The sequence below is a fragment of the Chlorocebus sabaeus genome, chromosome 17 (assembly GCF_047675955.1).
Source record: "Chlorocebus sabaeus isolate Y175 chromosome 17, mChlSab1.0.hap1, whole genome shotgun sequence".
Lineage (NCBI taxonomy): Eukaryota > Metazoa > Chordata > Mammalia > Primates > Cercopithecidae > Chlorocebus > Chlorocebus sabaeus.
In genome coordinates this window covers 43,248,454-43,262,586 of record NC_132920.1, presented here as the reverse complement: position 1 = coordinate 43,262,586, position 14,133 = coordinate 43,248,454, and the positions used below count along the sequence as shown (strand labels likewise).

Below are 14,133 nucleotides of genomic sequence, written 5' to 3'. Positions count from 1 at the left end.
ACTTTGGGAGGCTGAGATGGGCGGATCACGAGGTCAAGAAATTGAGGCCATCCTGACCAACATGGTGAAACCTCATCTCTACTAAAAATACAAAAATTAGCTGGGCATGGTGGCGTGTGCCTGTAGTCCCAGCTACCTGGGAGGCTGAGGCAGGAGAATCACTTGAACCCGGGAGGCAGAGGTTGCAGTGAGCTGAGGTTGCTTCACTGCACTCCAGCCTGGCAACAGAGCGAGACTCTGTCTCAGAAAAAAAAAAAAAGAAGAAGAAGAAAAATAAAAAGGGGTGAACTGGCCAAGGTCAGAGAGAGCAGCTCAAAATGCTGATTGATCAGTAGTGGGATTGTGCCTGCAAATACCCACTGCACTCCTGCCTAGGCAACAGAGACCCTGTCTCTATTTTAGAAAAGGCAAAAACTCCTACCCCTAACTATCCCCATAGGTGAGCCTCTATCCTGCCACTACTGTTGGGGAGGTTTGCTTGTGCTACTATGATTGGCTCCATTGGCACCACCCCTGCTGAAGCAGGGCAGCTCAGGTCAGGCCAGGGGATCCCGTGCCAAAGGTGCAGCTCTGTGTCTTGGCAGGACTACTGGGGAGGAGGAAAGGAGGGATGACCCAGGCATCCCAAGGCTTGTAGCCCAGAGGTGACAGAAAAAGCTATGGAAGGAGGGGGAAGGGGGATGAGAGTCAGGTGGTAAAGGAGGGCACAGAAGCCAGACAGAACTGAGTGCCACCAGGACTGAGATCTGAAGTCTAGGGGGAAAAAAGGCCATGGCTTGTGGGAGTCAGGCTGCTCAGGATGAAGCCATAATACAGAGGGCAGAGGCGGCCCCCTAGTGCTTGCTTTGCAGTATTGTTCCCATGGTGTTGGCTCTCACAGCAGGGGCCAGCCTGCTGAGCGACAGCTGCCCTTTGGGGCAGAGTCCAGACAGGCAGCAGCAGCAGGCTGGGCCACAGTGGGCCCAGGCACACTGCGGTTGCTGCAGCTTGTCACTTAGTGCCTCTTCACCTTGGTACCAGAGATTATAGCCTTTTATTGGCCCAGGCCCAGTATTCTTCAGCTCGCTCTCAAGTGCCAGAGCTTTTTGCCCTTCTCTGGACTTTCCTGCTTTTTATGAGCTTATCCTTCTCCACCAGAAACTCAAAGAAGCTTCCTGCTCTGGGGTCCAGTAGTCAGGCCAGCATGCAGTGCATGCAGGGGCAGATGATAGGACCTACTTGCACTATAGCCCCGTTCTGCTACTGTCCCGAGGCCTCCTCCCTGGGCTGAGCTGCAGGCTATGCCTTGAACTTACTGCCCTCATCAGCCCCTGGGCATCCTACTCAGTCACCTTGCCGGTCTCCCATGGGGTGCCTTCCTGCTCATCTGCAATGGAAAAAGTCTCCAGCAATTCTTTTTTTTTTTTTTTTTTTTTTGACAGCGTCTTGCTCTGTCACCCAGGCTGGAGGAGTGCAGTGGCACGACCTCGGCTCACTGCAACCTCCGCCTCCCAGGTTCAAGCAATTCTCCTGCCTCAGCCTCCCGAGTAGCTGGGATTACAGGCATGTGCCACCACGCCCAGCTAATTTTGTATTTTTAGTAGAGACGGGGTTTCTCGTGTTGGTCAGGCTGGTTTCGAACTCCCGACCTCAGGTGATCCACCCACCTCAGCCTCCCAAAGTGCTGGGATTACAGGCGTGAGCCACCACAGTCGGCCTATAGCAATTCTTTTTTTTTTTTTTTTTTTTTTTTTTTTTTTGAGACGGAGTCTCTCTGTCGCCCAGGCTGGAGTGCAGTGGCCGGATCTCAGCTCACTGCAAGCTCCGCCTCCCGGGTTCACGCCATTCTCCTGCCTCAGCCTCCCAAGTAGCTGGGACTACAGGCGCCCGCCACCTCGCCCGGCTAGTTTTTTTTTTTTGTATTTTTTAGTAGAGACGGGGTTTCACTGTGTTAGCCAGGATGGTCTCGATCTCCTGACCTCGTGATCCGCCCGTCTCGGCCTCCCAAAGTGCTGGGATTACAGGCTTGAGCCACCGCGCCCGGCCCCTATAGCAATTCTTAAGGGAAGAACACACCAGCTTTGGCCTTGAAACCCTGCATGTCGCCATCTGCAGTGCAGTTCCTGTGTTGCCCTCCTCAGCACACATCTCACCCCACCCCAAGACTCAGAACTCCATGATTTGCCCAAATCCAGGTGAGAAGCTTTGACTTCAGGCACAGTCCAGCCTTCTGTCACCAGCACCAGGAAGGATGTGAACCTTTCTCTCCCTCAGAGCCATCCATTCTAGAGGGCAGACAGTTGGCCTCATTTCTAAGATAACTCAGGGGACAGAAGTTGATTACCCTGAGCCCATTGTGAGGCCACCCTCATAGCCGTGACTCCTTATATTTCTACAGCTGGGTTAGGACCTTGGCTGGTCAAGACTAAGTAGTCAGCCCCCACCTCCCCAAAAACAAAATCAAGCAAAGACCACATACAGATTCCATTTATATGAAATGTCCCAAATAGGCAAATCTATAAAGACAGAAAGTAGATGAGTGGCTGAGGAGATTGAGGATGACTGCTAAAGGACATACGGGGTTTTTTTTGGGGGGGGGGGGTGTCAAAAATGTTCCAAAATTGTGGTAATAGTTGCACAATTCTGTAAATATACTAAAAAACACTGTATACTTTAAATGGGTAAACTGTATAGTTAAGTGAACTATATCTCAATAAAACTATTATCAAAAACGAAAACCAAAAACCAACAGCTGAAGCTCAGAGCTTTCCAGTATCTCACCTTGGTCCTTGTTGAAGGGGAAAAGCAGCAGTTTGAAGGCTTAGGGTAGCTAACACTGACTGCCTTTTAGTGGACATTCACATTTTATAACCACATCATCTGAGCCCATTTCCCATGCTTGGGAAACTCCCCACGACAAATCTACACAGAAGATAGGGCCCACCTCCTACCCTATAAAAGACCAGATCCTGGTATTCCCAGTGCTGTAAAGCCATATGACCAAGACTTAGCTAATCAGAGTGAAGCGAGAAAGTAGAGAACATATTTTGGTGGCTATGTGGCACCTTCACATCAACACCGTGATTCTGATAGGCTTTATCAGCCAGAATCCATTCTTTGACTTTAAAGTAGGATTGACATATGTGACAATAGGGACCCTGCAGCACTGGGTCCCCCACTTCCCCCTGTCCCAGTAGCTACATCCCTAGGGTTACAATCACCAGGAGAGCAGATTCTCCTTCATCTCCCATTATGCGGCAGCTTCCGTTTCTATCACCAGAACTACATCTTCCCCATCCCAGAAGCATCAAGCAATAGATGTCCTAACTTCTGATTCTACTTCTATTCCTTTTCATTAGAGCTACCTTTTTTTTTGTTTTTGAGATGGAGTCTCGCTCTGCTGCCCAGACTGGAGTGCGGTGGCGCGATCTGGGATCACTGCAGCCTCCACCTCCCAGGTGCAAGCAATTCTCCTGCCTCAAACTCCTGAGTAGCTGGGACTACAGGCGCGCGCCACCATGCCCGGCTAATTTTTTGTATTTTTAGTACAGATGGGGTTTCACCGTGTTAGCCAAGATGATCTTGATCTCCTGACCTTGTGATCTGCCCTCCTCAGCCTCCCAAATTGCTGGGATTACAGGTGTGAGCCACCGTGCCTGGCCCAAGAGCTGCCTTCTTTTAGATACAGGATCTCGCCGGGCGCGGTGGCTCAAGCCTGTAATCCCAGCACTTTGGGAGGCCGAGACGGGCGGATCACGAGGTCAGATCGAGACCATCCTGGCTAACACGGTGAAACCCCGTCTCTACTAAAAAAAAAAAAAAAAAAAAAAAAACAAAACTAGCCAGGCGAGGTGGCGGGGGCCTGTAGTCCCAGCTACTTGGGAGGCTGAGGCAGGAGAATGGCATGAACCCAGGAGGCGGAGCTTGCAGTGAGCTGAGATCCAGCCACTGCACTCCAGCCTGGGCGACAGAGTGAGACTCCGTCTCAAAAAAAAAAGATACAGGATCTCACTGTGTTACCTAGGCTGCAGTGCAGTGACTATTCACAAGCGCAATCACTGCATACTACAGCTTTGAACTCCTAGCCTCAAGGGATTGTCCCACCTCAGTCTCCTAACTGGGGGAATAGAGCTTTTAAGATAGGCATTATTTAAGAAAGCGTCTCACTCTGTCACCCAGGTTGGAGTGCAGTGGCACAATCATGGCTCACTGCAGCCTTGACCTCCCAGGCTCAAGTGATCCTCCTGCTTCAGCCGCCTGAGTATTCTTTGTAGAGATGGGGTTTCACCATGTTGCCCAGGCTGGATAGACTTTCAAATGTTCCATAGCTTATGATTTATCTAGCCTTAAAAAAGAAAAAAAAAATCTTGTCCGGGTGCAGTGGCTCACACTTGTAAACCTATCACTTTGGGATGCCTAGGCGGGTGGATTACTTGAGGTCAGGAGTTTGAGACCAGCCTGGCCAACACGGTGAAACCCCTTCCCTACAAAAATACAAAAATTAGCCAGGTGTGGTGGCATACACCTGAAATCCCAGCTGCTCAGGGAGTTGAGGCAGAATAGCTTGAACCTGGAAGGCAGAGGTTGCAGTGAGCCAAGATCGTGCCACTGCACTCCAGCCCGGGCGAGAGGGAGACCCTGTCTCAAAAAAATTCTAGAAAATGTCCAGCCTCTTTGAAATATTCTTTCCTGCAATTCTGATTGTGTCAAATCTCATAGTTGTTTTATCTTCCATTTTGTTATGTTATAGACGATCTTGCTCTGTCACCCAGGCTGGAGTGCAGTGATGCCACCACAGCTCACTGCAACCTCCAGTTCCTGGGCTCAAGCAATCCTCCAGCCTCAGCCTCCAGAGGAGCTAGGACTATAGGCATGTGTCACATGTCTGATTTTTAATTTTTTTTGTAGAGACAAAGTCTCCTTATGTTGCCCAGGCTGGTCCCCAACTGCAGACCTCAAGGGATCCTCCCTATGCCTCCCAAAAAGCTGGGATTACAGGTGTCAGCAACTGCGCCGAGCCTCTTCCATGTTTTTTAACCTCTTTTCCTTAGTTTCCATTTCTCTGTTTGTCAGTGCTCCCTCTGTGTAACTTCAGACCTATTTCCAGTTCATTCTCCCTTTAGGGAGAAGTCTAATCTGCTGCTTAACCATAAAGTTTCTAACTTCCCGTAGTGTACTTTTCTTTTTTTTTTTTTTTTTTTGAGGCGGAGTTTCACTCTTGTTGCCCAGGCTGGAGTGCAGTGGTGCGATCTCGGTTCACCGCAACCTCCACCTCCTGGGTTCAAGCAATTCTCCTGCCTCAGCCTCCCGAGTAGCTGGGATTACAGGCATGCGCCACCACACCCGGCTAATTGTTTGTATTTTTAGTAGAGATGAGGTTTCACCATGCTGGCCAGGCTGGTCTTGGACTCCTGACCTCAGGTGATCCACCTGCCTCAGCCTCCCAAAGTGCTGGGATTACAGGCGTGAGCCACCGTGCCTGGCCCTACTTTTCATTTTTAAAAGGCTTTAAGTTTTTTTTTTTTTTGAGATGGAATCTCGCTCTGTCGCCCAGGCTGCAGTGCAGTGGCACAATCTTGGCTCACTGCAAGCTCTGCCTCCCAGGTTCACACCATTCTCCCACCTCAGCCTCCTGAGTAGCTGGGACTACAGGCACTCGCCACCACACCCGGCTAATTTTTTGTATTTTTAGTAGAGACGGGGTTTCACTGTGTTAGCCAGGATGGTCTCCATCTCCTGACCTCGTGATCTGCCCGCTTTGGCCTCCCAAAGTGCTGGGATTACAGGCGTGAGCCACCACACCCAGCCTTAAGTTTTACTTTTTAATCACACCAGTTTAGTACCTTTTGACATTAATTTGTCACACTTTTTCTTTAAACATGACATTTTGTATTTTTTATTTTATATTTCTCACATTTTAATTTTTGCCAGTTTGATCCTGTTGCCCTTTGTTCCTAATGACTCTTGCTCATGGTGGTTTCTTTCCTTGTGTGCTTTAACTGTAAGCTCATATTCCTTGAAATTTTAACTGAAAGAATTCCTTGAGGCCTGGGTTTAAAGAACAATCCTCAAGAAAGGATTACATTTGCTTCTGCCAGGTCCCTGGAGACACCATCTACTTGAGACTTTTTTTTTTGGGGGGGGGGGGTTTCACTTTTTTTGCCCAGGCTGGAGTGTAGTGGCACGATTTTGGCTCACAGCAACCTCTGCCTCCCAGGTTCAAGTGATTCTCCTGCCTCAGCCTCCGGAGTAGCTGGGATTACAGGCACATACCACCAGGGAGGCTGAGGCACAACAATCACTTGAACCTGGGAGGTGGAGGTTGCAGTAAGCCAAGATTGCACCACTGCACTCTAGCCTGGGTGACAAAGCAGACTCTGTTTCGGGGGGGAAAAAACACACACACAAAAAGGCCACAAAAAAACAATAAAAAGATGAGTAAAGAGAATGTTTATGAAGTGGCTCCTACATAATGTCCCAGCCCTGGGAGTCATGAACAGACTCCATGGTCTTCATTGACCCCCTCTTCTTCGGTATCAGAATCCCTGGTTTAAGGCAAGGATGAGAAAGAACACAAGGACACAACAAACCAGATCCAAGCTGAGGCTGTGTGGCATGACAGAAGGCTGAACTATTCTTCTTGTGTAGCCCTAGGGATAGTCCAAGAGCCCTCTAGTCTTCTCTGAGGCAATGAGATTCAAGGGCAGCTATGATCCTTGCCCTTGAATGGAAACCAGCCACGGCCAAATCTGTCCTCACAGATTCATGTCTCCCTGGGGCAGTGGCAGAGCAGAGGATAGTTCCTTCTTACTCTTTGCTCAAAGGGAGATGTCTCCTGTCCTTGCCTGCATTTCGTCGCCTCTTTCGACTCAAGAAGTTCTCCAATTTCTTGCTGCGTTTCAGCTCCTTGAACTTCTCAGCTAGTGCCAACTGGCGCTGCTCAGCTAAATGACAGGCAGAATGAAAGGTGGTGAGCAAACAAGGAAGCCCCTATTCTTTCCCAAACCAGGTCAGTAACTCCAAGCCATTATGCTGGGATACATGAGTTCTTTAAAGCTCACTGGTGCCCCTTTATCTTTTTTTTGAGACGGAGTCCTGCTCTGTCACCCAGGCTGGAGTGCAGTGACACAATCTCGGCTCACTGCAACCTCCGTCTTCTGGGTTCAAGTGATTCTCCTGCCTCAGCCTCCGGAGTAGCTGGGATTACAGGCATGCACCACCACATCCGACTAATTTTTTTGCATTTTTAGTAGACACAGAGTTATGCCATGTTGGCCAGGCTGGTCTTGAACTCCTGACCTTAGGTGATCCGCCCTCCTTGGCCTCCCAAAGTGCTGGGATTACAGGCGTGAGCCACTGTGCCTGGCCAACGGGTGACTTTTTTTTTTTTTTTTTTGAGACGGAGTCTTGCTCTGTTGCCCAGGCTAGAGTGCTGTGGCACAATTTCAGCTCACTGCAATCTCCGCCTCCCAGGTTCAAGCGATTCTCCGGCCTCAGCCTCCTGAATAGCTGGGATTACAGACGCATGGCACCACACCTAGCTAGTTTTTGTATTTTTAGTAGAGACGGGGTTTCACCATGTTTGCCAGGCTGGTCTTGAACTCCTGACCTTGTGATCCGCCCTCCTCGGCCTCCCAAAGTGCTGGGATTACAGGTGTGAGGCACTGCGCCTGGCCCAACTGGTGACTTTTATTTTATTTATTATTATTTTTTTTTTGAGACAGAGTCTCACTCTGTTGTCCAGGCTGGAGTGCAGTAGTGCGATCTCGGCCCACTGCAAGCTCCGCCTCCCGGGTTCACGCCATTCTCCTGCCTCACCCTGCCGAGTAGCTGGGACTACAGGCACCCGCCACCACACCCAGCTAATTTTTTGTATTTTTTAGTAGAGACAGGGTTTCACCATGTTAGCCAGGATGGTCTCAATCTCTTGACCTCGTGATCTGCCCGCCTCAGCCTCCCAAAGTGCTGGGATCACAGGCGTGAGTCACTGCGCCCGGCCGACTTTTTTTTTTTTATTATTATTATTTTTTTGTGAGACAGAGTCTCGCCCTGTTGCCCAGGCTGGAGTACAATGGTGTAATCTAGGCTCTGCAACTTCCGCCTCCCAGGCTCAAGTGATTCTCCTGCCTCAGCCTCCTGAGTAGCTGGATTATAGGTGTGCGCCACCACGCCCAGCTAATTTTTTTGTATCTTTAGTAGAGATGGGGTTTCACCATGTTGGCCCCCAGGCTGGTCTCGAACTCCTGACCTCGTGACCCACTCACATTGGCCTCCCAAAGTGCTGGAATTATAGGTGTGAGCCACTGTGCCCAGCCCAACTGATGACTTTTTATATGATCTCAGTCCTACTCAATTCAACCAACTATGAATACCTATGTGCCTGGCCCATGTGTGTGTGTGTCTGTGTGTGTAGTGTAGACCAAGAGATAAAACTGACTCTGTGTGTGTGTGTCTGGTGTAGACCAAGAGATAGAACTGATTGTGTGTGTGTAGACCAAAAGATAAAACTGTGTGTGTGTGCACGCGCGCACATGTAGACTGAGAGATAAAATTCACTGTGGGGGGGGGTTGGGAAGTGGGGAGTGTAGACCAAGAGATAAAGGTGACAATCCCTGCCATGATCTAATTAGGGATACAAGACCGGTTACAAACAACAACTCCCTACTATTTCTACTTTCCTCCCAAGTTACCATGGGATCCAGCCTTCATGCCTTCCTTAAAGGGGCTCAGGGACACCCCAACACAGGACTCTACCACCATGGGCCCCGCACCCCTGTCCCTGTTAGCAACAGTTGTGCCCAACTCACATTTCTTCAGGAAGTATGGCCGATGGCCCTGCTGGGCCTGAGCCCGACGTTCTTGCTTCAGGGCCAGGTGCAGCTCTTGCTGTTGCTTTCGCTCCTGCTGTGCCATTTCTTGCTGCTCCTAAGGAGCAAAGATGAGATGTGTGAATAGGAGGGACTGTGAATATCTCCCCACCTTTAATTGCTTTCATTACCCGCCACGATTATTACCCACTCACCATTCGCTGAAGCAGTTGCTGCAGTTTCTCATGCTCCTTTCCTGAACGGTGCTTCTTCAACTGTTTTTTCACAAGCTCCCCATTGGAAAATGAATATCATGGTTAGCATTCTGCAAATGTTAGCTGAAATTTTAGGTAAAGCATTATCCTAAGAAGTTCACATATATGTGTGTGTGTATATATATAAAAAAATATGTATATATACACACATATTTTTTATTTTTTTGAGACGGAGTCTTGCTTTGTCACCAGGCTGGAGTGCAGTGGTGCGATCTCGGCTCACTGCAACCTCCGCCTCCTGGGTTCAAACAATTCCCCTGCCTCAGCCTCTCGAGTAGCTAGGACTACAGGCGCACGCCACCACACCCAGCTAATTTTTTTTTTGTATTTTAGTAGAGATTAAATATCACTTTGTTGAGCAGGATAGTCTTGATCTCCTCCTTTTGTATTTTAGTAGAGACTACCTTCACCATGTTGGCCAGGATGGTCTCAATCTCCTGACCTCGTGATTCACCTGCCTCAGCCTCCCAAAGTGCTGGGATTACAGGCATGAGCCACCGCACCCGGCCAGAAGTTCACATATATTAACCTGATAACACCAAGACAGTAACTACTTGTTTGTCTGTTTCTTTGTTTGTTTGGAGACAGTCTTGCCCTGTCACCCAGGTTGGAGTGCAATGGCATGATCTTGCCTCATTGCAACCTCTGTCTCCAGGGCACAAGCAATTCTCATGCCTCAGCCTCTCGAGTAGCTGGGACTATAGGCATGCAACACCACACTTGGCTAATTTTTGTATTTTTACTAGAGACGGGGTTTCACCATGTTGGCCAGGCTGGTCTTGAACTGCTAGCCTCAAATGATCTGCTCACCTCAAGTCTCCCCAAGTGCTGGGATTACTTACAGGCTGAGCCACCACACCTGGCCTCTGAGACAGTAATTATTTTATTTTTTATGATTAGAAAACTAAAGCATAGAGAGATTAAGTAACATGTCAATAGTCACACAGCTAGTAAACTTATGAGCCAGGATTTGAATATGAACTGAATTGGAGAAAGTTAAATCTGCCCACCACTACACTTCCCGCTCCCCCTGCCCAACTGTCTAACCCGTGCCCTCGTTTTCCACCCCATAAAATTCCCCAGAAACCAGTCTCAAGCTGTGTACCTCTTTCTCTTTCGCTCGGATGTCATTCAAGAATTGATATGTTTTGTCAAACACCTCAGGATTATATTCCCCTGACAGATCATCAAAGCGAGGGTCCCGGGCTACCTTTGGAGAGAACAGAGAGAATATAATACACAACTGTTCAATCTCCTTTCACTGAGAAAAAGTGCTTCCTGTCTCTTCCTCACCTTTCTTTTTTTTTTTTTTGTTTTTTGAGACGCCGTTGCCCAGGCTGGAGTGCAGTGGCACGATCTCGGCTCACTGCAAGCTCTGCCTCCCGTGTTCACGCCATTCTCCTGCCTCGGCCTCCCGACTAGCGGCGACTACAGGCACCCGCCACCACGCCCGGCTAGGTTTTTTGTATTTTTAGTAGAGACAAGGGTTTCACCGTGTTAGCTAGGATGGTCTCGATCTCCTGACCTCATGATCTGCCCGCCTCAGCCTCCCAAAGTGCTGGGATTACAGGCATGAGCCAACATGCCCGGCCTCTTTTTTTCTTATTTTTATTTTTGAGACAGAGTCTCACTCTGTCCCCCAGGGTTTAAGGCAGTGGCATGATCCTGGCTCACTGCAACCTCCACCTCCCAGGTTCAAGCGATTCTTGTGCCTCAACTTTCCAAGCAGCTGAGACTACAGGCGCACACCATCATGCCCAGCTAATTTTTGTATTTTTAGTAGAGACGGGGTTTGACCGTGTTGGTCATGCTGGTCTTGGAACTCCTGACCTTGTGATCTGCCCACCTTGGCCTCCCAAAGTGCTGGGATTACAGGCATGAGCCACCGTGCCTGGCCTTCTTCCTTACCTTTTTACTGATGGGAACAACCTGACGTAAAAATGGTACTCGGATCTTGGCTGACATTTCCAGAGGCCTATGGAGAAATTAAAGGCCAAGTCAAAAGGACTCCAGTGTTGGTCAAAGACTTCCCACTTGTCACCCAAGACAACATACACCTATTCAAGGTCCCAGTTATCTTCCAACTTCTAGGGCAAGCCTTGCTTACCTGTGCTTATCTGCAACACATGCATTTTGGATAGGTGGTCTAGAACCTTGTTTCTTAGGGCTGTTTCCAGCTACCAATTGTTTGTACGTCTTAGTCCCCACTTGGCTCTGCAATTCCAACAGTTCCTCAAATGACATGTTAGATGTGCCTGTGGAAGTGGGGAGGGACATACAACTCAGCTCAGCATGTCCCACTGCAGAAAAGACATCTTCCCATCCCCATTCCTTAGCTACCTAATCCTTTATAATACCCCATCAGACCAATCATTATTACAAGTCCTAGGCAGTAGAGGCTGTAATAGTGTTAAACTGACACCTAACTCTCCAACTTTTTCAGCAACTTGGGGCCTCATCTTGCTAAGGAAGGTGTATATGTAAGGTCAAAGGTGGACCAACCATAGTCCCTTCTTTTTCCACTCTCTTTTACTCATTCACGGGTTTCTCCAGAAGAGCCTCTGCCTCCCTTGCTCAGTTACCATTGCCAGTGTCCTGGTCCATACGCTCAGCATCTCTCACCTCAATCAGTGCTCTAGCCTCCCAACCCGCCAGTCTCACTCCTCTCAAAGCTATGCGCCCCAATTCAGCCTGAGAGAGGCATTGAAAATAAAATCAGATCTTATCACTCCCACACATAAACTTCAGATCATGTTACTCCTATAGGCAAAAGTCCCCAATGGCTTCCATTTTGCTCATAGTAAAAGCCATGTGCCTTAATAATGGCCTGGAAGCCCCCAAGTGACCTGGCCCCTGTCATGTCTCTAAATTCATCTACTCATCTCCTTCTCACTCCTCTCAACGTGTCTCCTAGCAGTGTGTTCCCACCTCAGTTCCTCTGCACATGTTGCTCTGCTTGGTATACTTCCCCTAGAAGCTGTACATAGGTACAGCTCCTCCCTCAGCTCCTTCAAGCCTTTATTCAAATCACCTTCCCAAAGAGGTCTTCTCTAAGTTATTTAAAACTGCAACCCCTCACCCAGGTGCGGTGGCTCACACCTGTAATCCCCACACTCTGGGAGGCCAAGGCGGATCAATCACCTGAGGTCAGGAGTTCAAGACCAGCCTGGCCAACATGGTGAAACCCCGTCTCTACAAAAATACAAAAATTAGCCGGGCATGATGGCAGGTGCCTATAATCCCAGCTACTTGGGAGGCTGAGGCAGGAGAAGAGCTTGAACCTGGGAGGTGGAGGGTACAGTGAGCCAATATCATGTCACTGCACTCCAGCCTGGGCAACAGAGCGAGACTCTATCTTGGAAAAAAAAAATTGCAACCTCTCCTCAGCTTTATTTTTTCTCCATATCCTCTATCACCTTAAAAAAAATTGAGCTATAATTCATATTCCACAAAATCTAGTTCTTTAAAGTCTATAATTCAGTGTTTTATTGCCTTTTAATGTAATAATTTACTTGTCTGCCTCAAATGTTATTTATTTTGAGCCGGAGTCTCACTCTGTCACCAGGCTGGAGTGCAGTGGCGCTATCTCAGCTCAGTGCAACCTCCACCTCCCAGGTTCAAGCGATTCTTCTGCCTCAGCCTCCTGAGTAGCTGGGACTAAGGTGCGCCACAAAGCCCAGCTGATTATTGTATTTTTAATAGAGACAGGTTTCACCATGTTGGCCCAGATGGTCTCGGTCTTCTGACCTTGTGATCCACCCACCTCGGCCTCCCACAGTGCTGGGATTACAGGCATGAGCCACGCCCAGACTTAAATTTTATTTATTTTGAAAAAAGGTCTTGCTCTGTTGCCCAGGCTGAAGTGCAGTGGCCTAATCATTGCTCATTGCAGCCTCGACCTCCTGGGCTCAAACTATTCTCATGCCTTAGCCTCCTCAGTGGCTAGGAATACAGACGTGGGCCACCACCCTGGCTACATTTTTTTATTTTTAGTAGAAAAGGGGAGTCTCATTATGTTGCCCAGGCTGGTCTTGAACTCCTGGGCTCAAGCGATCCTCCTGCTTCAGTCTCCCCTGGTGCTGGGATTACAGGTGTGATCGTCCACCACACCCGGCCAGGACAGGAGTGTTTGACTACTTCATTCACAACTGTATCTCCAGCAGCTAGAACTGTGCCTTAACAAAAAGCCTGCAGCATTTGCTGGGCCCAGTAGCTCATGCCTGTAATCCTTGGGAGGCTGAGAGGGGTGGATCACTTGAGCCCGGGAATTGGAGACCAGCCCTGGCACCTGGTAACATGGTGAGACCTTGTCTCTACATTAAATAAATAAATAAAACCATCCATCCAGGCGTGGTGACGCGCCTGTAGTCCCAGCTACTCGGGAGGCTGAGGTAGGAGGATCTCTTGGGCCCGGGAGTTCGAGGCCGCAGTGAGCCGTCATGGTGCAACTACACTCCAGCCTGGGCGACAGGGCAAGACTTTGTCGCAAAAAAATAAAAAATATAAAAAATTAAAAAAACAAAGTCCACGGAATCTGCTGAATTCTGACCTACTAAGCCTTCAGCTGCCATCCATGCCTTTTTCTGCCTCCATACTATTGCACATACGTTCCCCATTGCCGAAAACTCTCATCCTGCCGTGAAGAAACTTCTCAGGATGTCCTAATCCCGGAAGCAATTCCTCTCACCCCCACTTTCCATTGCACCGGGGGCGCCCCTAGCGTAGCGTCAGCCTCTCAGAGAACTTGGCAGTCTTACTGGCACGGTCTCTGCAGGCTCGGGGCCCCGCCTGGGAGTCCTCTTCTCCTCCCCAGCCCTCCCCGCCCCGTGCCCTCACCCCTCAGTAAGTCGCGGGCCGCGGCCCCAGGCTCCAGGCCCTCGCCGTCCTCCTCACGGTCCCGGCCCCCGCGAGTAGGTCGGGCCCCGGCGCCGGCCGCGGCGCGGCGGTTAGCTCCAGGCATCAGCGTGCAGTAGCGCTCGGAAGACAAAAGGCGCCGCTTCCGCCCACGGCAGCCTCCGCCCCACCCCCGCCCCGCCTCTTCCGGCGTTCCCAGTGACGACTGGGCAGAAAAT

At 49.5% G+C, this 14,133-nt stretch overlaps 1 protein-coding gene across 2 annotated transcripts; it reads right to left on the bottom strand.

Annotated features, from left to right (window-relative positions):
- Nucleotides 1-6,412: 6,412 nt before the first annotated feature.
- On the bottom strand, nt 6,413-14,065 carry RRP36 (ribosomal RNA processing 36). 2 transcript variants are annotated; one of them, XM_007972522.3, is made up of 7 exons: nt 13,898-14,065; nt 11,169-11,316; nt 10,970-11,036; nt 10,167-10,271; nt 9,002-9,076; nt 8,787-8,904; nt 6,413-6,923 (listed from the first exon to the last, which is right to left on the bottom strand). In XM_007972522.3, the coding sequence occupies exons 1-7, from the start codon at nt 14,019-14,021 to the stop codon at nt 6,787-6,789; spliced, it is 774 nt and encodes a 257-aa protein (XP_007970713.3). In that variant the 5' UTR covers nt 14,022-14,065; the 3' UTR covers nt 6,413-6,786. The 2 variants fall into 2 exon arrangements, with proteins under 2 accessions (XP_007970713.3, XP_037862032.1); XM_038006104.2 differs by lacking the exon at nt 13,898-14,065 and adding an exon at nt 13,611-13,727.
- Nucleotides 14,066-14,133: the final 68 nt, after the last annotated feature.

What these genes read in the sequence shown, in the direction of transcription:
- RRP36 (XM_007972522.3), bottom strand. Translation starts at nt 14,021, where the DNA reads ATGCCTGGAGCTAACCGCCGCGCCGCGGCCGGCGCCGGGGCCCGACCT. An exon ending in TGTGTTGCAGATAAGCACAG is followed by an intron (nt 11,037 to 11,168) that starts GTAAGCAAGGCT and finishes ATTTCTCCATAG; the next exon opens with GCCTCTGGAAATGTCAGCCA. An exon ending in AGCAACTGCTTCAGCGAATG is followed by an intron (nt 8,905 to 9,001) that starts GTGAGTGGGTAA and finishes TTTGCTCCTTAG; the next exon opens with GAGCAGCAAGAAATGGCACA.